Source organism: Amblyomma mixtum, chromosome 3, assembly GCF_055824585.1.
Source record: "Amblyomma mixtum isolate Tamu chromosome 3, ASM5582458v1, whole genome shotgun sequence".
NCBI classification, from domain to species: domain Eukaryota; kingdom Metazoa; phylum Arthropoda; class Arachnida; order Ixodida; family Ixodidae; genus Amblyomma; species Amblyomma mixtum.
This window is the reverse complement of record NC_143014.1, coordinates 40,787,707-40,810,218: the sequence shown is the minus strand read 5'-3', so window position 1 is coordinate 40,810,218 and position 22,512 is coordinate 40,787,707. Positions and strand designations below refer to the sequence as shown.

The 22,512-nt window shown below is 42.3% G+C and overlaps 1 protein-coding gene across 2 annotated transcripts; it reads right to left on the bottom strand.

Moving 5' to 3' along the window:
* Positions 1-3,372: 3,372 nt before the first annotated feature.
* Slu7 (Pre-mRNA-splicing factor Slu7) lies at positions 3,373-22,353 on the bottom strand. Of its 2 annotated transcripts, none has more exons than XM_089578830.1 (15): positions 22,293-22,353; positions 21,779-21,981; positions 21,526-21,673; positions 21,351-21,431; positions 19,195-19,359; positions 19,050-19,121; positions 18,832-18,966; positions 17,940-18,037; positions 17,612-17,679; positions 15,397-15,593; positions 15,033-15,137; positions 14,465-14,575; positions 11,554-11,733; positions 5,435-5,590; positions 3,373-4,777 (listed from the first exon to the last, which is right to left on the bottom strand). In XM_089578830.1, the coding sequence occupies exons 2-15, from the start codon at positions 21,931-21,933 to the stop codon at positions 4,616-4,618; spliced, it is 1,833 nt and encodes a 610-aa protein (XP_089434956.1). In that variant the 5' UTR covers positions 21,934-21,981; positions 22,293-22,353; the 3' UTR covers positions 3,373-4,615. The 2 variants fall into 2 exon arrangements, with proteins under 2 accessions (XP_089434956.1, XP_089434955.1); XM_089578829.1 differs by having other exon boundaries at positions 22,166-22,306.
* Positions 22,354-22,512: the final 159 nt, after the last annotated feature.

The window sequence follows — 22,512 nt, the reverse complement described above, 5'->3', positions numbered from 1 at the left end:
CGCCTCTTGCGTCTAAACTCCACCGAAATGCGGCCGCCGTGGTTAGGTTCGAACCCGGTTACTTCGGCTCAGTAGCCGGGCGTCCTGACCTCTGCCACCGCGGCGGGTAAAAGCGTGCCATGGTTTGCCCCAAACAAGAGTAAAAACACGTGCACGTCAGCAGTCCAGATGGACTTCGCAACTAGGATGATTAAAGATGTCTGTTGATGCCATGGCAACTTGGGTTTGTGCTAGGAAATCGGCAACGCTCATTGGAGCCGACGAATCGATAACTGAAAAAAGGTATGCGTACGGTCATGTTGATAAAACTGCATACAAACACAGGAGGTAAGAGCTGCACAACGCATGCTGTTATCTTAACATAATCTTACACTAACTAGCTAGCCCATCTACAAAGTGCAAGAGACATGAACCACATAATAGCAGTTCTGATCGCATTAGGCAAGAAAAGTATCACGCGCCACCCCCTCCAAGAATTTGCCCATAAATCCGGCGCTGCTGCAAGGTCGCCACCAGTACTTCATTTACATGTGCACTAGAACACTGTCTGCAAACCATCACTTTAAATGTGCAAGAGTGGGGTCATCAAATTACTGGGTTTCATGAAATGTGCTTTAAGGAAATAGCGGGGATAGAAATAAAAAGCAACCAAAGTATGTTGGTATATTCAAAGAGGATAACACTCATTCAACTGCATCATTATGTAATCCTGTTTCATTCCGTGAGCAAGTTTATAGCTTGTACTGCTAGAATAATCCATCTATATTTGTTACCAAGCTCATATTCCTTTTGTATATATTCTCTTGTACATTTTGTGTGTATCTCCGGGTATTCTGTTCAGTAGTGACTATGTACGTTCTATTAATTCTTAGGAATTATGCTATGTTTTGTAATAACGCACTAAACAATGTTTTACCCCTTGTTTACTGTGATTGATACCGTAACCCCCCTTACACAATACCCTTTGGGGCCTGTAAGGTTCATTAAATAAATAAACAAATCAGTTCAAAGGTCTTCCATATGGGCCCTTTGCTGCAGCGCTTAGCTATGCACTTTGGACAGAGCTGGTAGCAGTCTCATATGCTGCCGTGAATGGTGTCTTTACACAAAATTTTGTATTCTGAAATTGGTTCTTCTTCTTTTTGCACCTGTAAAAGCTGAGAGGCACCAATTAATGCTAGCAATTGCTTTTTTTTATTCTCCCTCTATTAGGGCTCATTAAACAAAAACTTAATCGAAATTGCTAACTTTTTTTATGATGCGAAATGCTTCAGTAAGATGTTTAAAACAAAAAATTATTTAGGAAAACATTTTACGACACATAATGATATTTAACTGGTCATTCCTCGCTCCCTCATGTAATACCCCATACTTGGGGCATTACGGTGTATCCTGAAATAAATAAATTCCTGAAACTCCAGAAAGTAAGCGCTGGCATAGAATTGCCGTGCACAAAATGCACTACTGCTCCATAGTTCCCCTGAAACTAGATGAGACTACCATCCATGTGGTAGTGTTCAAAGCACGGCTTGGAAATTTGACTGGGATATTGTTAAGGTCTATCCAACATCATTCGCGGGAGCTGGCCATTGTCTCATTGCTGCTTTCTTCCACTTCGGACTCGCTGTTGGTAAAAACATCATCACTATCTTCTTCACATGAAGAATATAACATGACTCCGACAACCTGATCACTTGCGCTACCATCTGACAGAGACTGATCACCCGCACCAGAACATCGAACAGATGATGCCATGTTTGAAAGCGCGGGAAACACAAGGCACACTCTCCGCCACCTGGAGTGCAAACTCTCATTCAATAAAAGTGCAAATGGCGAAACCTGTGCTGCCATCTATGTTTCAAATAGAAAAGTACCATTTGACGAGCTGGGATCGTCAAAAGCCACTTGGAATAATGTGGTTGGTTTATGGTTTATGGGGTTTAACGTCCCAAAGCGACTAAGGCTATGAGAGACGCCGTAGTGGAGGGCTCCGGAAATTTCGACCACCTGGGGTTCTTTAACGTGCACTGACATCGCACAGTACACGGGCCTCTAGAATTTCTCCTCCAAAGAAATTCAACCGCTGCGGCCGGGATCGAACCCGCGTCTTTCGGGTCAGCACCCGAGCACCATAACCACTGAGCCAGCGCAGCGGCGTACTTGGAATAATGAGGAACACCCATGATGACCTCAGATCATCATAAGCAAAAATGTGGCGATCACTCGTGATAAGCTGAGGACGTCATAAGCCCAAATAGCCTAACTTTATGCATTGACACCCTTAAGGTGTTAAGGTTATGCTCTCCAGGACTCTAACCACTCAAACTAAGACTTCATTGAATGCAAAGTCTGGCTATGCTGAAAGTTAAATTGATCAATCTGTTTCACCCCGAAACCACAGCTCTTGCAGTCTCCTGATCTGACAGCGAAAAATACAGTGGATGCAGAATATTTCACAATGCCACTGACATGTATTTCTTCAAAAACCGCGTGGTTCTTTTTAAATCGGGCCTTAGTCTACCTCAACAGGATAGATAAGCGGGCCAGTTGGTGATACATATTGCAAAAAAACAGCGCGAACAAACGGGGATGAGACGAAGAATACACAGGAACAAGCGCTGAGGGTACGTAAGAGAGCCCGTAGTACTAGAAATGAAATTCAACAGGATAGTAGATAAGCGGGCGAGTTGGTGATACATATTGCAAAAAAACATACATATTACATATATATGATACATATTACAGCGCTTGTTCCTGTGTATTCTTCGTCCCGTCCCCGTTTGTTCGCGCTGTTTTTTTGCAATTTGCTTAGTCTACCTATTGGCAACACAGCAACTCATGAAATAACCAAGAGAACAATGATGGGCCAGGTAGCTCTGAAGACATTGCCTGCAATGCTGGTACAGCACCAGCAAAAAGTTTTCAGCCTGTGCAACATGGCGCACCATTTATCACGCTAGTTTGTCTAGTCACCCACCATGATGCATCACAAGCTTTGTTCACGTAAGTGTAAGTGGTAGTGATGTGTGGCATGTCTAGAATAATTACAATAAAAGTCACGAGAATTTGAAGAGTTCCATTAAGCCCACTACCAAGCAAAAACACTTGCAGATTTCCGTCATCAGCAACAGGACCACCCACGTCAGTACAACCCTCTGCTTTGTTCCCACATTTCATTTGATGTGAAACAAACAATGACATAGTGTGAATTTCTAATACAGACCTCCTGCTACCTCAACACCACTCCACACAGAAATGGACCAGCAGTTCAACTTGGTGAATTGTTGTTGAACTGATGTCGCACTGCAGAAGATGCCATTGCATGCATATTTCGGCAAATTGCAATGCATTTTTTCTCTTCACAAACACACGTCTGATTTCATAAGATTTATTTATCACCACACATATGGTTTATTTTGAGACAAGACTTTGCATGTATTTTTATTTAACAGATGTTGTCAGCTTGTGTAAGCTGAGCTTTGTCTCAGACAAAGACTAGTAAAGTATATACATATGCAACAGCCTCAAAACAATAATCTGCCAATTGTATACAACCATTTTTTTTTAACCTGGGCTCATAACTTGCCTTCAATCCCAGCAAGACCTGATCCCCGCCACTCTATACTGATTGGTAGTGGTAGCACAAGCAGTTTTGTTTGCCTTGTTACTATGGTTCATTGTTTACAACCATTTTCTTTTCCAGTAACATGGTGAACTGTGCTGCAGTTTTGTAATTTAGCCTTTTCGAAATGAGAACACAACACAGTGTAAAACCAGATGACGTATTTCAATAAAATAAGAAAATTGCAGCCACTCTTGAGCAAATTCAACCTTATGACCACTTTTTACAGCCGTAGTTTCTATGCACCTGTTATAACGCTGCAATACACTATTTGTTACTTTGACAGGCTGAAATGAAGTAAGTTTTACAGCAGCGGTGCACCTCCAAGACTGCAAATAGCTGTTACTTGTTCAGCAACATGGCAGTAACACAACGCCCATCCAGCAAATGGCATCTGTGCTGCTTGCTTTGACGTCAGATCCAACACTTTTTGCTGCAACTGAACTGCCACAATTGCTCCTGCTGCTAGAGCCAATTGGTGCAAACTTCCAGAGATCAATCCCTGCTAAGACCAAAGCCAGGATATAAGCCCTGACTTTGCATAGTTCTGCCACACTGCTAACTTTTACATAAAAATATACACACGCTGCGGTTCATAATTGCACATAATTTTGCAACAAAACAAATCTAGCATCGACTACACAGAAACATGTAGCTGACATCCAGAAAAGCATCATACATTTCACAGCATCTCCATTTTGCCACAACTAAGGTTTAGTACATCTCCAGTTTCTGCTAACCTGTACCCGTGCCATTACTTGGTAAGAGAAATAGCTATAAATTCTCTGGCAATTCTATGGCAAGTGCACAGCGTGAAATGAGGCACCTTTCATTTTTTACTTCTTTTCTTCAAAACTCCATCAAATCAAACAAGTGCAGAACGCAGGACACATGGATATGTCACACTTAAACATCTAGCAAAATTTAACAATTTCATGGATGTATATACATGTTGCGATAAGATGCAAAGAGCACTCATGATCAAAAAAGCAATTATGGAATAAACATGGCCATCGGGTCATCATCTCTCTTGCGTTTCATGTAGTAGGCTTCCATCTCCTCTTCAGTTGGTGCTTTCACATCGTACATGCTGTTGTACTTGCGCTTGCGCTCATCAGTCTCTTGAGTCTGATCTCTGTCAATCTGCTCCATGGCCTGCAAGAAACAGTGACGAATAAACAAATCTGCGACCAAATTCTTCAACAGAACAAGTAGTGTTAGAAAGAGAGTCTTTAAATGGTCCCCATAACTAAAAAATCCCGACTGACTGCTCCTGTACTTAGCACCTTATACAGCAGAACCCCACGATTACATTCCCAGATGCTATGTTTTCCCAGCTGTTATGTTTTCGTGAGCAGGTCCCGTACAAGGCCCCATAGAAACCGATTCAATACAAACTCGGCTCTTGCATCACGACTGTGACTGTGTTCCTGCATGCTGTGTCGCAGATGTCACTTCGAGACAGTGCTTTACCCCATGCCTTTGACAGCCTACATTTAGCGCGTGTGGGAAGGCAATGCTGCACCGGCCAAAGTGGGATTCGACTCCATCGGCGCTTGGCTGCCACCATGACAGAACAATGACTGACATACACACACACAAAAAAAAAGAAAACGCTGAGCATTTAGCAAATACACTAAGTTTTTCTGTTTTAGCTCTGAGATTAGCAGATCTACTACCATTACACTTAGAAAGGTGCTGTCATAATTAACTGCAAGAGGCAAAATGCACTACCATTACCTTTGACCTTAGCAAAGCACAGAAGTGCAGCATTTAATTCTCCAAGACAAAGCAAAATGCCAAAAGCTTTACCTTCTTAATCTTTTCTTTTCTTTCTCTCTCGGCCTTAGCATCAGAATCCTCACTGTCTGAGCTGCTGCTGCTCTCACTTTTCACTGGTTTTGCTTTTCTTGCTTTTTTATACTTCTTCTTTTTCTTCTTTTTGGCCTTCTCTGGAGAGACAGTCCCCTGAAAAATAGCAAGAAGATTATGGCAAGATACATAACTACACATACTAGTAACACAAACATGACCCTCTCAAACAACTTATGGCTAGGAAGAATTTCAATTTCCAAAAGAGGACAAGGCTACACTAGAGATACCTCTCTCGGCGTAAACCAGCAGAAACAGTCACGACTAGAGGGGAAAAAAAAAATATGCGAGTGAAAAGGGCACACTACTATGGCTTCATTAACTACACGTACAGACGTCCACGGATTTGTCCCAAGCACTTGATTGGTATGCTCAGTTGAGTATCAGCGACATCTGCCGCTGGCCTCTGGGTTAAAGATATAAGTTGCCTCCGAGAGAGTGAATGGAGTACGCTGCCTTATTTCTTGCTTCCCACAGGTAGCCACTTGCTGGGCACTCCACTCACTGTCAGTGGCACTTCTCCATTAGCAATGGCCAGAAGTGGTCCGGTGCAATGTCTGCTGCATGCATTGCAACACAGCAGAAACTCAGAAATAAACCATGGCTTGCTTCGCAGCCTACTAGAACAAACTGATTTCTCTGCTATGCCGTATTTTCGCGATTCTAAGCACCCCCCCCCTATTTTCGGAAAAAAATTTCTGAAAAAAACTTTGCATGCGAATCTAAGCACCCCCTTTTTTGCGCGGAAGAGAGCGTTGCCGAGGCCGCCAAGTGCACTTGCTCTCTTTTTCGTCGAGCCTGTGCAGTCGGAGTCCCGAGGAGGCGCGGCCTGCGCGTTGTTGTTGTTGTGACTGAGAGAAGGATGAAAAGGAAAGTGCACGGGCCTGCCGACTGGCTCGAGCCAAGCCACCACCGCTGCCAAGTGCAGATAGAGGAGAGTTAAAAGATCAGAGGAAAGAGAAAAAGGAAAGAAAAGACGCACGTCGCACCAACAACTGCGTCCGCCGGAGCGGACGCTGCTGAAAAAACAGATAAGCGGGCGAGGCTGCACTTGCCGAAGCGAGGACAGCGGCGTCCACGGCGCTTTTTGTGTTGCTACGTTCCGACACTACAAGACAGATGGCAGCACAGAACTGTCTGCAGCTATTTTTCTTTTGAATGTTTCCTGAATAAAATGTTTTTTCTTGCGCCCGTTTCATCGAGATTTCGCCGCGAAAAGAGGGGCCCGGGGGGGGGGGGGGGGGGGGGGTCAGTTTAGATTTTTCGAATCTAAGCACCCCCTCTCACTTTGGGCATCGCGATCGTGAAAAAAAGGGGGTGCTTAGAATCGAGTAAATACGGTATATGATAGTAATGTTGACACATAATTTAACAATTTTATCAATGCCCTTCGAAGTATAACAACACAATGAAGTGAGAGCATGTGTGTCAGAAAATGCAAGAAACCTGCTTGCCCATGGATGACAAAATCCATCCTTGATGACTTAAAGAAGAAAGAATGGTATAAAAAAATGGAAACAGAATAAAAGCAATAATTACGATCTAATCTAATTTAAGCGCCTTAGGAATTCTATAGTCTCCATGGTGAGAAAAAGGAATATTACTCCTTCCTTATCCAGCAAGCAAATGGAAATATAGCAAAAATGTGGAATGTTGTACATGGTGCTATTCACCTTCCATCAACAAGTACAACCTGACTTAATTGATCAGAATGTAGTGGACACATTTAAAAATTACTTTGTGAATATCGGGCCTCTCTTAGCCCAGCAGTTCACCCCAAAAGCTGATCCTAGCCATCCGATAAACCGTTATAAATAGTTTTGTAATGAATGAGATTGAGTTAGGTGAAATTGTTAGAATGGTAAGCACACTTCAAGTAAGCAAAGCCCCGGGACTGGACGCAATCCCTGTAAAAATAATCAGATAACACTGACACATTAGCCATCCACCTATTACACCTATTTATGCACTCTACAGAATATTCAATATATATCCTGCAAGACTAAACGCAGCTAAAGTCATGCCTATCCCTAAAGAAGAGGAATGGTCAGAACTGAGTAACTATAGACCAATTTCAGTCCTTGGTATCAACAATGCATGAAAAAATGCTGTGCATACACATAAAGAAATTTATAACCAAGTATAATATTACACGCCCAAGTCAGCATGGCTTCACATCGCATAGATCAACAGGATCTGCCGTCCTTGCCCTAACGCAAGTTATAAATAGAGCCTCAATGACAACAAGGTAGCCATAGTTGTGTATTTAGATATTAAAAAGACATTCGATAAGGTTAATCATACAATCCTAGTTGATGAACTTTGTAAGTATGCTTCCGAGGAAAAATATCAGATTTTTTTCAATAGTTACCTTACAAACCGTGTACAGCATGTTGCAATGAATAACGTGATCTCTGGGATGCAGGCCATGCTGACTGGAGTACCACAGGGCTAAGTTCTGAGACCAATTTTTTTCTCCCTTTATGTAAATGACCTCCCTTCTATAAATATTCCCAAGAAGTAATATATGTCGATGACACAGTTTCAGAATTATATGAGACCAATTAACGAACTCAACAATAAATGTTTAAAAAAAACAAAGAACTGGAAATGGTTCTTAGGTCATTTAATAACAACCACCTCTCCATTAACATTCTGAAAACCAAATATACTTTGTCCTGCTCTGGGGGAAAAAATTAAACTGTGAACATGTTGCTTTGTATTTAAATAACGAACTAATACATGAAATAAACAATTCCAAATATCTTTGTGTATACCTTGATTCTGATATACACTGGAAGAATCAAGTAAAGCAAGTTTTTAAAGACAGCATATGGTTGCCACATTTTATGGCAAGCATTCTTGAGAATGCTTTAATTTCTTTATACTCCGGATACTCTATACCTTGCTTTTATGCAAAGCTAGCTAATATACTGCAGAGAGTTGTGGGGTACCATGTACCCCACATATCTCAAACCTGTAGTCCAACTGCAGAAGGAAGTGATAGGAATCATCACCGATATACAAAACATAACGACTCTACCGAACCACTTTTCAAGTCCACCACCACTATACCTTTCCATTCCACATATATTTTAACTCTTTCCTTACCACGGGAAAAACGACCATTTTTCACATGTCTCAGACAAAATTTTTTTTTAGAAAAGGTGTGATAGATAAAATTATATAAAATGCATAACAGTAATTCAGATAGAATGCGCTTTATAATGAAATTTATTTGAACACATATTCTGCTTGAAATGCTGTGAAAAAAAATCAGTAAACACAACAAAAAGTAAAAAAGAAGAAAAGTTTTGTGTTTATATGAGAATAACTTTCCAAACACTTGTACTAAAAAAATTCTAGAAACTACAAAACAATTCAAATTCTTTCTAAAATATGGCATTAAAGTTTGAAAATTATAACTTGAATAGTTTTCGAGCTAGAATTTTTTTTCTTCATGCCTCTTGAAAAGGCTCGTTTGAGAGTGCCCTTTATATGATTTTTACAGTCCAACAAAAAAAAAATTGGAAGTGTAATGTTATGCGCCAAACGAAAGCTTGGTAAGCGTGGTTTAAAAAATACAAATCAAAACTTATTTAATTTACGTCAAAAATTCAAAAAAAAAATATAAAACGCAACAAGTATAGGTGTGATATTGCGATATATAGTATGCTATAAGTATAGCTGCGATGTAGCTGCAGAATCGAAATCCGACGTTACAACATCTTCGTCCGAGGCACTGTTGCTCGGAGGATCTTGAAAATCAGCTGCAGAGGCTGGAGAATCACGTGCAGCGGGACTCTTCCGAGCGCGCGAAGCGCCCGACCTCGACGCGACGCCATCCTCACCGCGTATTATGTCGCAATAAGCCTATGCTCCAAGGGCACTTCAAAAATGCACGACTGGCGAGGAAATTACGAACTAGGCCGAAAATGGAACTAACCGTCTGAACAACAAACCAGATGCGCCCGCACAAGCGGACAGGAAAAAGAAAGCGAAACTATCAGGCCAACGTTCCGGGATCGGTTTGCGCAGTTACAGCGTCTGAACCAAAATCCGACAATGCAACATCGTCACCAGAGACTCTACTACTCGTAGCATAGATAATAATTGCAGTCAACGCAGTAGAATTGCGCGCAGCAAGGTTTTTCCGAGCGCGCGCCGTCTGCGCGCCCGACGCCATGCACGGAGCATCCGCACCGTACCCTCCGCTTCAAGGGCGTTTCAAAAATTCGCGCGTCGTGGGAAAATTGCTCTCTACGCAGAAACCGAAACTGTAGTCTCTGGAGAACAACTTAGATGGCGCCACATCACCGTAACGGCTACAATGAGGAGCTTCGGTTCGCACAAACAGACCGGAACGAGGAATCTGAACGCACAGACGAGCGTTCTGGGCTCTCGTTGCCCCAGTTTGGGCTTCGAAACAATACCTGACGATACAGCATCGTCGTCAGGGTCCGTGCTAATCGATACATCAAAAATATGTGGTGCAAATGCAGCGGAATTGAGTGGAACGGGGTTTTTTTGAGCGAGCGCCATTCCCGATGACGACGGCTTGTTCGGAGCGCCCGACGCCGCACACCCAACTTCAAGTGCGTCTCAAAAATTGCCACTTTTTGGCAAAAATATAAACTAAACAGGAAGTTGAAGTTTAATGTGTGAACAACAAACCGAATGACTCAGCAAGTCCGTAGCGGCCACGGTCGCGCTGCCGTAGCGCTTCGAATTTTTCGATCACCGGTGATCGAAGCACAGTGGCGTGGTAAGGAAAGAGTTAAGGGTTTAAGGGTAACCCAGACAATTCATAAAATACTAAAACTCAATGACCCACTTCCACAGAGTATCTTTAGCCGCCGTGGTGGCTCAGTGGTTATGGCTTGGCTGCTGACCCCAAAGATGCAGGTTCCATCCCGGCTGCGGCAGTCGAATTTCAACGGAGATGAAATTCTAGAGGCCCGTGTAGTGTGCGATGTCAGTGCACATTAAAGAATGCCGAAATTTCTGGAGCCCTTCACTACGCGTCCCTCACAGACTGAGTTGCCTTGGGATGTTTAACCCCCAAAACCCAAACTAAACCAAACCATAGTATCTATAGGAGTCCTAAAAGGGAGACCACAGCTGCTAGTGCTAAACATTTTAATTTACCCATATGTCACAATATACTTACGAGCAAAGATTATTAGAGTTCAATTATTAGAGTTTAATGAAGCTTTAATCTGGAATGAAATTGCTAATGACGTTAAAACACAAACTTCATACAATCCCTCAAAACGTTCCTGATGAATATGTGAAGTTCTAGTGTTAATTGTTTTGCGAAGATGAAAATGTTTTGTGAGTGTTTTGTTTTCATTCTGTATTTTCTCTGAAAATGCTGTAAATTTCTGATTTTTATTTTATGAATAGAAGTGTTCGTCCCCACATGCTACAATTATACGTTATATTTTATTGTGATGGACCTGGAACTAGCCTCTGGTTATGAGTCCAATATCATTGCACATAGTAGTGTATTGTACTAAATTTCATTTTCAAAATAAAAAAAGAAACTGTGCGTCAGCATTACTACCGATTGCTTGCTAGGGACACCGCCAGCTGAGAACAAAATGCAGAGCAAGTTGCAGCCAGTCAACTCAGGTGTGAAACAGTAAGGCAGCACATTAGTACATACATTCTATGAGACTACTTACCTGAAACCAAGAAGCCAATATCATGTGTTTCTGATGCACTAAAAAAAATGCCACCTCAGTATTCTAGGCAAGTGTACGGATGTCTGCACACATAATATGATTGTTCTTTTCGCACTGCTTTTTCACTAAAGAAAAACGAAAGCAAATACACCACACGACTGCATTTATAAAAAGTTAGCATGCAAAGTGTTCTAATGAGCTGCTGGTCAAATGCCGCCTTAGCCGTTCAAGTGGTCTACTGCAATCTTTCACTCATGAGCGCCACCCAAATTGAAAATTGTACACAGAGTAAAGGAAACACAAATTAAGTATCAAATAATTTAGCTGCAATTGCAAACAAAAAATTAGTGAGTGCAAGACACAGGCACTTACGGCAGCAACTACAGGAGGAGATCCATCCTGCTGTTCTTTCAATGCTGGCTGTTCTTTCAATGCTGGCTGCAAGCTTTCAACCTCTGGAATGTCTTCCTTGGCCTTTGCTTCCGCAGGGGCAGCATCATCAGCCGGAGGAGCTCCCATCAATTTGGCTGGCAATAGCATCGCACCACCCGACTGCAAGCAGGAAGAAAGAAGAACCTGCTTTAAGCTAGTGACAGAAGCCCTCTGCAGCCCAAGCTTGCAATTCATCAATATTGATTCAGCACCAAATGAGGCTAGCAGAAAAGAAATAAACTGGTGTACAGGTACAGTAACGTCAAACATGCACACTCATTTAGTTCCATGCCAACTTTTTTTATGCAACACTAGCAAATAACAACAAAATAAAAAAAGCAAAACAGTGCACAGGCCATGCATTGCTGCTGCTGCCTCGGGTTTTCTTTTTTTTTTTTACTTGTTTTGATGTTGCCTAAGCAAACTACTACTAAAAAAAAAAGGGAGACTAATTCGTGTGTAAAACAGAAAACTAAAACCAAGCCAAGGCATTTTTCCAACACCAAAACAGAAATTCATATGATAAGCAGCACAAACTGAAAATGTGGTTCTCACATCACAGGCAGTGTTGCTTCTGGGGGAATTGACTTTTGCAACATATACCATATTTACTTGCGTAATTTGCAAACTTCTTTTTTTTAAATAAGGGCTTCAAGAAGGGGGTACGCAAATTACACGAAAATTTTCTCAACATGTCCTAGAGAACTGTACAAAGGTCATAATGCACAATATACACTGTATATTGTCACCTATATGAAGACCTCCTATCTTGAACCCCTAGCTGACCAACAAAAAAGTTGATTCCAAATTTAAGACGCATACCCCCTCCCGCCTCGTCCCATGTTTGTAGTTCCCCGCAGGATGGCTTTGAGTACACAGTTCAAAGCAATAAACGTGCAGCGATAAAATCGCAAAGCCAACAGTGGGAGGCAAAGAAGATAACGTGCGATAAAACGACACTGTCACATGCGGCCTGGCTGACTAGCGACAAACTGAACAGTTCGGCAGCTTTGGATTCTGGCGTGTGGAACAGCTTGTTCGGGAAAGTGACTGCCAGCGCGAGCGAGCCACGAAGTTGGCACAAAATCAGTACCCTCGCCACTAATAGGCGGGCGGTATTCGGTCAGTGTTAATTATTTGGAAACTTTCGAATATCCATTTTCCAAATCAAATTTGAGCCTAATAGCAAACATATTCGCCACGTATTCGAAATTCCGAATGCTTGCATGGCTTCACAAATATGAGTAGTGGGGAAACCAACTGCACCATCTTACTGGCTATTTGCACTGTTGTACCAAGCACTACCCCAAACCTTGATAGCTTTCTGCTGGTCACAAAAGTACCCCTCAGAAGTTCCACACACATAGCAGCAGAACCAACCACTATAATATGTGCTAATGCTGATAAGGCGGCGAGACAAAAACTACTATTCTGCCAAGTGCACAGAAACATCCACAAACCAAACAAAAATGGAGATAAAACAAATAAAATATTGTGCTCCATGCCCATACCACATACGCTAAAGCTACAAGATGCAGTACGGTCCCCACATGCCCACCATGTGGCATGCTCTAAGAACTTCTTGAATGAACACTTCTTGCATTTGCCCAAGCAGCAAACTGTTTCCTTGGCTGCTGTGCCACAACTGGGTGTCATGTGCTTCAGGCTTTTCCAATGGCACCAATTTTTACACAAACAGAAGACTCTGGCCTCTAATTGAGACAGCTCTACAGCATAGTTATATGCCCACATCAACAACACCCTACTTTACATGGTCGTGCACTGCAGATGGCAGCTATGACACCGAGAGAATGTTTTCACAGTGTACGTGCAAGAGCAAACAGGTCTTGAATGAATGCCAAAGCAATGCACAATGCTACTCATGCACTTAACTGGTAATCATTTTATTGGTGCAACTTGTTAGCAAAAATCATGCGCAATAAATATTTTATATCCTGCAAAAAAGAAAAAAAAACACTCATGGTTGAGTCTTTTCAAGAATAAAAATAACCCAACAAACCTAAATTACCAGGCACTTTGTAGAAAAATCCAGTTTGTACCCAATTTTAAACTCAAAACATAGTGCTCAATATTTACCCTCAAATTTAGAAAAAAATAAAACCCGCAAAGGAAGTAATCAGCAGGCAAGCAAGTATGGTGCTGTAGAGAAGTGACATCAAAGGGGAGTATCAATAAACAAGTATCAGTAAGTATGAAAGTGTCACCGGGCAAGAAAACCTTGTAGCTCATCTCAGTCTGCCAAATCAATAAAGGGGAATGGGGGGCGGTAGCTATATAGACCTGCTCATCTCACAAGCTCATAGCTCATATTCTCCGGGCAGCACGTAATGCGTTAAATAATGTCTGACAAAATTAGTAACAGGACAGTGAAGCCCATGAGCATGTCGCAGCTACAGCAAGGAAGAACCAGCCCCGATAGGGCTAGGTTTTGAACTTTCTTTTAATTGTGCAGCTCGTGTTGTGAGGCCTAATGCCAACTTCCATCATCAAGGGTGCCGCATGCAGAGCGAGTTGTGGCCTGTGGCCAGAGCATGCTGCAAGGGGTGCTACAAATACAACTACTCACTCAAAGGAATTTTTAGTGCATTAGCATTAGAACCTCCATGTTGGAAAAATCTTTACGTCTGTCTGAAGCCTCGGTTGAAAGGTGGCAAAGTGGAGAGGGATCTCCTCCCACTCTCTCTTCACTCTCCCACCTTCCCTCTCCATCCACCACGGAAAGTGGAGAGGGGTGGTGGCGGAGGGAGAGTGGATAGGGGGTACCCATAGTTGATGCTCACACATGCTCTTTCATTAAAAACAAGTCCTTCAGAGAAAGAAAACAACTTACCGCAGCCTGCACCTCCTTGCCACTGGCCCCAGTGCAATACGAGTTTTTTATGAACGAATGACAGCACTTGTAGCCCCACTGAAAGTCCTTCCAATAGGATCCCCAGACAGACTGCAAGAAACAAGAGCGCACATCACCTTCAAGACTGCAGCACTATGCAGCCATAACTAGGCAGGAAAGCCTTCTTGAAAAAGTACACACATGCTATCAAACTGAGACCTACATGTTATAAGCATAAATACACCTAAAAAAAAAAATGCCTACACACACCCATACCTATCAGTCAGCAGTGGCTTGTAAAAAATAGAGATGCACGGCCCAAGATGCAAGTCAATATGAATTTAGTACTAAATCAATTTAAATTTTCTACACGGACTTAAATTTTAATAACTGTGAATAATACTTGGAACTTATAGAAAGACACACTGCTAACTTAATATATCAACAATACCACTGCTTTGTGCGAGTCTCTGTCGCACCTATTACGAACTCCCAATATACTAGAAAATGCACAAATGTACGAAGACAGAGCAAGAAAAAATGGGGGGAAATAAAGATAGCTGCTTACTGTGTGGTTGTTGATGAGTACATGCTCTTCATACTTGGATCGGATCACAGGCTTCTCAGCTCCCCGAATCACTTCACCATGCCGTGAGTACTCAACATACTCCTCCTACAACATTATAAGGTATTATGAGGGAAAAATCACTACACCAGAGAGAGCCCAGAGGGTGTGTCTCTCACACCCCCTCCCTCCAAAAGAAAAAAACTTTGGAAGTCGAGCTTTCCCGAACATCTAGGGTGGCTTCCCAGAAAGAACACTAGACAACAACTGTAATCACAATGCCTGCAATTGCAAGCACTGCACACATTGGTGGATCCAATCAAATATTCACTTTAAAACACATTACAATTCCCAATTGCTGACTCACCGTCTGGGCGAATACAAGCTCCTTTGGAGGCATCTGCAAGTGCTCTGCTCCACCGTATCTCTCCAAGATGCTGTCTTTCATGGAGTGACGGAACTCCTCCTCCTTTGAGAGGAACTCCTTGTTGAGCAGCTCAGCCTTTGTGGGCTCTGCTTGCAGGTGAACGTCCACACCTTTGTCATATGCCTGCCATGCAAACACTGCAAAAAAAAAAAAACAGCAGCCAAGCATTTTCACTCCATTAAAGGGCACTAAATTTACTTTAGCTGAAAACACCTTAAAAGTGAAAAAAAAAAAAAACAGTTTTAAGCAACTTACTAACAAGAACTGTTTTCATAGAATTTAAACATCAACTAAATTAGTACAAGCATAAGGTAGTCATTCTCAACCACCCATACTTGCATCCTCTCTCTGAGCCTCTGAATGCGATCAAAGTGATGCTATAATCATAACTATGTGAAGGTGGCCATGCTGATGACTTGTGTCAACCAACAGAGATTGAGAGCTTCGTCATTCTATATCCTGATTATTTTGGCAGCATCTGCAAGAACCAAGGCAGTGCACTCCATCCGTGTTTAAAATAACTTTCAGGCCTCAGCAGCCCAGTAGTGTTTGAAATGGGGATCAGTGGCTAAATACATTCGCAACATTTCCTAGCTTAGCCGTACATTTTCCATAACATGCAGTTCTTTAAACAACGTATAGATGTGTCAAAAACAACCTAAACCCTTAGAGTGTTGTTTTCTTTTCCGGAGTGACGCACCCCCACTGTCGTTTTTCTAGAATCAGAAAACCAGTAGTGCGGTTTATTTTCGGTTATATACCTTACAGAAAACAACCTAGATAACAGCAAACGTACATTTTAATGTCCACCAGGGGTTGCTAATAAAAAAAATGCAGATTAAACGAAAAACACCGCAAAAAGACCATTGTTCTCAGTACTTCTGAGCAGCAAGGTACAGCTTGGGACCTGGGTCCAGGAACAAATCTTTGTCACACTCTGCACAGGCAACACGGGTGTGTTTTCTTTCACTGTCGAAATTTGGAATCTGAAGAGCCGCTGCCCCAGTCCGCATTCGTGTGCAATTGTGTGACTGCAGACAATTGCGCGCAAGGAGGGAGCACTTAGGCTAATGTGCTGTTGGTCTGCATGAGGCGAGGTCAAAGACCCACCTGTGAGAAGCCAAGCATCAGACGAGTGCAAAGATTGTACCCATTGGTACACCAGTGGGCACATGGCAACGCTGACCGACCAAATCCAGCCCCTACTACTTATGAGGCAAATGCTTAAATCACTAGGCCCCTACTGTGGTATTAAACAAAATGCCAAGCAAGTTGAATGATCGATCTCTCTCTCTCTCAAACACCCCCCCCCACACACACACACAAAAAACGCTTACATCAGCTCTCTGCCCAATCATTCAAGCACTACTAACAATTAATTGCAATTTAACCTTTAGCCGCTGCGATGGCTCAGTGGCTACGGTGCTCGGCTCCTGACCCTAAACGCAGGTTCGACCCCTGCTGCAGTGGTTGAATTTCGATGGAGACGAAATGCTAAGAGGCCCAAACATTGTTTATGTGATCAGACCAGCTTAAATTTCTGTGAAATGTAACACCAAGAAATGGATGGCTGTCCACTCGTTCTAGTGTAGTCGAAGCGTAACGCAGAGTGATGTCATAGTTAGTCGGCTTATTTTTGGCACAGAAAAGAATAAATTTCGTTTTCTTGGTATTTACCTGAAGTTTGTTTAAATACAACCAGGTATTTAGTTCTTGTAGCCAAGCGTTTGACTTTACTTTTACTTCTTTGGGGTTAGCGCCAGAGAAAAAAAATTAGTGTCGTCGGCATAAAATACAATCTGTCGAGTCATTGGAATGTTAACTATGTCATTTATGTATAGCATAAACAACAAGGGACCTACTATTGATCCTTGTGGTATGCCGTATTTAATAAGCTGCATGTCAAATTGAGAACCATGTAATACACAAAACTGAAATCTGGAGTTAGGGTCCAGGTTCCTTAGGTACTGGCACAAAGGGCTACTACATCTCTTTGCAGCAAAAAATGATACACACTTGGCAAAGCTAGTTTCTATAATATACGAAACCGATGCATCAACTGCACACTTAGGTCCATGACAAGTCCATGGAAAACAAGCTTTTTAGGTTGCCAAGCGATCTTTCTTTTTTACAGGATTGTGGATGGTGTACTCACATTGAGCTTCTGCAATCTTCATGGTGTCTCCAGTATACCTAACAAAGTTATCTCCAGCAAAAGAGAGTCTGCAAAAGAAGAGTTCTATATTTGTAAAAAAAGTCATAAAACCTAACAAAAAAGATCCATGGCTGTCAAATTGATTTGCAAAGCAATCCTTTTCGCTGTATGTGCGGCAGATGAAATGAAAAGAGCACATAACAAGAATGAGAAGAAATTGAGACAAAAATACTACAAAATGTCTCCACCGGGTTGATACAAGCAGAAAAATGTATTCCCAAAAACAGAGATGATTTCCCTCACAACCATTTCGTCATTGCCAACTTACTCTTCTGAACCTTTGTTAGAGTTCTTGTATGGATTATCCCTCATGGAACGTGTCTTGGGGTCATAGTAAGCTGAGTTCGGGTCCAGGTTCCTTAGGTACTGAAAAGTTAAAAGAAACGTCAGCTACCAAAAATATGTACGTCACCTCCTTTCCCCGAAAAGGAAACATTACGCACAGTTTTGACAGAATCTCAGTTTGCAATGTTTCAGCGCATTTCGCCAATGTTTTAAAACTGTCCCAAGTTGGCTCTCCGTAGTAAACCAAAACCAAATGATCAGGTTCAAGCATCTGTATAATAAATTAAAATACAATATTCTCATTGGTATGACTATAATTCACTCAGGCACATTTCCTTTTCAGTTAGCAGCTCCCCAGTAATCATCTTTTCCTTCGTCCAGCAAGGAAGTAGTAGTAGTAGTAGTAAGTGGTGTTATTACACGATAAATGGAAGGAAAAAGATTGTTGCTAGCCCCGGCATCTGCCATCGGTTTTTCTTTTTTTGCAGAACTTACCAATGAATGAATGAACTTTTATTTCACTCTCAGACTAGAAATTCTTGAAAAAATTGCCACATCTATGAACTTGACGTCAGTGAAAAGAAGTTTATCAATCCATACTCACATAAGGGTTAGCGAGCCGAGACATCCCCCTTAATAGAGCATTCAGTGGCAAAGTAACATGTTCTGGCTTATGGCTAAAGTATAATCTCCTCTCCATTGCTGTGGGCTTGCAAAAGCACCCAACAAGAGAGTGCCACAAGAAATAACGCAGCCAGGACAGACTTTGTTTCCTGTCAGCACTTTCTGCTCCTGTGTAGAGTGTCAGATGCATATGGCAACCCGACCTTATGTTTTGCATTCCAAAGCTGACCAACATGCAAAAAACTACGCACCTTTGCAACATCTTCACGAATGCGAAGGTTTCGCACAGTGATGCGCTGCTTGCTGTCCACCTTTGTGCCAGGCATGTCTGCATTGTCCGCATACTTGTCCTCATCGCCATCAACGTCGTCATCACTGTCTTCCCTCTGCAAAAATGAGTGACACCACATCAAAAATTGGCCGTCACTGCCCAAAATAAGAATAAGAACAACATATTCACTAAGATTACCTCTCGAGTACTGATTCCTTCCAAGTTCATTATATCATGCTTCAGCTTGTCTTCTTTCAACTGACGTTTTGCCTGAAAGAAACACTGCATGAGCAACTCCGCGATTTCTGTTAAGCAGCAGAAACATGACAGACAGAAACAGTACCTCCTCCACTTTCCTGTATTCTTCAATAACAGCCTGATAACAAGCAGGGTCAAAGCCATTCCACCTGTCCCGCTTTCCATCATAGTCCAGGTTTAGAGATGGCAGGTTTTTTTCATCGGGTGCAATGTCATCATTTGTAAACTTGGCACCAACCTTTCGAGGCCTCTAAAAAAGGGTTGAAGCAAGAAAATGCAAGATAGTTGGGTTTGGCTTGGTTTAGCAGGTTTAAAGTCCCAAAGTGACTCAGGCTATAAGGGACGCCATAGTGGAGAGCTCCGGATAATTTCAACCAAATGGGATTCTTAACGTGTACTGACATCGCATAGAACACGCGCACCTTGTATTTCCCCTCCATATAAATGCTGCCGCCGTGGCTGGGATCAACCTCGGGCCCCCGGCTCAGTGGTCGAGCCACTTAGCCATACAGTTCAAATAGTACCGAGCACATGAAACAGTGGCAGGCTTTAGGAGAGCTATGAGATACGCGTTAGCTTTATTCCACCCACAAGGTGTACTAGCACAAGCTTTGCAATATACTGCATTCACAAGAGCCTAGAGCTTTTTATGCCTGAAAAAATATGCCACTCACTACAGGCAGCAAGCATAAAAGCAATTTATACCTTCCTTACAGAGCCCCAAAACAGATGCCAGTCAAAAAAAAAAAGTTCTGCTATTTTGGTTGTCGCTCTAAAGTAGTGTTCAAGCTGAATATCCTGCATAAATATAATTTTTAAAAATTAAAAGAACTGTCATGTAACACATCTTTTAGGCACTAAAGCTGGGATCTCCTTTGTATTTCTCCAACCTTCCCTCAATGTTCACCCTTACTCCGTTACCCATCTACACCCCGTCTCACAGCTTGGCAACAGCTTCCAGGCCTGTGTGCTTGGCTTGCAAGTTCACAAGAACACCCCAATTATAAAAGTTGTCTTGTATTCGAAGCTTCACTCCTTGCAAACAAGATGTGCAATGGAGTATAGTTTTTGCATACCTTAGAGAGGACAGCCTGCTTCAAACATCTGTCCTGTCCCCTTTATGTGTTGCGCTAAGAAGTATTCCGCCTTGATAACATGAACCAACTAGTCCTCAAACAAACGCTGCAGAAGCACCCAGTTCACACTATGTTCGTTTCGTGCCAACTAGCAATCCCTGGTCAACGCTCCAAACTAAAACAGCTCGGTGCACTCTATGTCTTCCAGCATTTGCCCATTTCTCGAGACCAGTGGCAATGCACTGCAAACAATGTCATGGCAATGCACTAGCAAGCTAATTTCTGTGATTATAGAAAAGAAGCTACAAGCACAAGGAAATGATTTCCACAAGTGTTTAGTTCTCATGTGCTTGCAATTTGACCACTAAACTACAGATGCCAATTCCTCATGTTTGGAAGTCCTACTACATGTCCACAGGAAGCTGACTATGAATATACCTATGACATTGATTGGTAGCAACTCTAAAGTGAAGGAAAGTAGCTAAAATGGAACACAGACCTAACAACACTACACATGCACTGAAATCTTCAGCTGTCACTGATGGAAGCACGGTTTAATACGTCACTGGCCTTCACTTGCTTTTGCATCAACAAGAAAGATCCTGCCCTTGCACCGTCACATCACAGTGGCTGCCATACTGGTGACCAGGGACACAGCGAAAAGGTGTGCATTAATCTGATCTGCTTATGACCAGCTGCACCAGCCTGCATCATGAAAACCAAGCATGGTCCACCAACACTGCATACCACGGCATCACATGCTAGCCATCCATTCCTTCTGCTCTGCTTAACAACTTGATATGGTTATCTAATGCTAGTGATTCATTAAGACAACTACTTAGTATTTTTCAAATTCAAATGGCCATCTAACATCATCTTCAAATGGTCTTCTAACAAGCACTATGTGCTTAGATTGACCCAAATGGTCATCTAACATCATCTTCAAATGGTCTTCTAACAAGTACTATGTGCTTAGATTGACCAGTACTTCTTTTTGTACACTTTGCTATGAAATAAAGACTTCACTTCAAAAAAAAAAGTTAAGCAAGCATGAACATGTTATTTGGCTTCATCATCCCCATTTTTAACAATGTACAGCTCCTTTATGCTCTATACGAGCACTGAGCTTGCAGCAGCACGACAGATACATCCATGCAGACACTACCTCCAAGCAATCCTTCCGCTTGTGGGTCAAGGCGCCGCAGTTTTCGCAAGCACCTTTTCTATACTTGGTTGCTTTACTTTCCTGGAAGACATCAATGGAAATAAAAAAAATGAGGGGCATTTCCCGATTTACTCTGCTAAATCACAGATTTTCGTTTTAAAGACACGTCACTTACGAATTCACCCCGAGAATAGTAATCACTGATATGGCTGAACTGCTTCTGCTTCTCAGGCTGTGGACGCTGGTGCTTCAATGTAGGTCCTTTCGCCCCAAAGTACCATGGTGCTGAAGATATATACTGAGGAATATGCGGGTTGATGTCTCTGTACAAAAAGTGAGTAGCCACAGTAAATACATTTCTGAAAATCAAGGCCACCGCACAATGGCCAAGCGCAGCACGTTTTGAATCGTAACATAAACATACATACTTTCCCTCCTCATCAACCGCGGCCGGTGCTGTGCCAGCCTTCCTGGCCTCTTCGAGTTCTTTTGCCTTCCTCCAGTCTTCTCGAGACTGCTTCTTTGGCTCATCAACTTCCTTGCTCTTTATGATCTCCGACACAGGAAGGTTCGTCTGATTCATGTTGGACAAATAATGTGCACCTTCAAGCTGTCGACATCGATGTTTTCGCTGAAAATATCACACGATCCGCTCAGTACGCTGCAAAACAGCGGATACAGCGAACACTCTGCAGGACGCACACTCAGATAGCGCTGACCGTAGATTCCGAACCGATCAGAAATCGCAGCTAACGCGCAGGCAGACCGCAACACGAGAAAGCGCATCGAAAATGTCAAAGCGTCGCATTACTCACAGACTAATCGTCAACCTCCAAAGTTAACCATCCCTAGCACGAACTACAAGTTATTGTGACGCCGTTCTTGCGTCAAATAAAAACAGTCAATCACATAATTACTCACAAATACTATGCAAATACTTACTGCGTTACGACTGCGACTACTGCGACAGCTCCAACGAAATTAAATCCTACCAGAACCAAACAACTTTTTTTTTTCTTGTTCGCGAAATTCATAAAACTCCTAACCACAGCAATAAAAACTTTGTTTCTCATGCTGTAAATTAGCATAAAAACACATTTTTATTTAAAATTATTAAGGTAATATTTTTGTTGGTGCACTGTTATTTTGGAAATACTTGCAT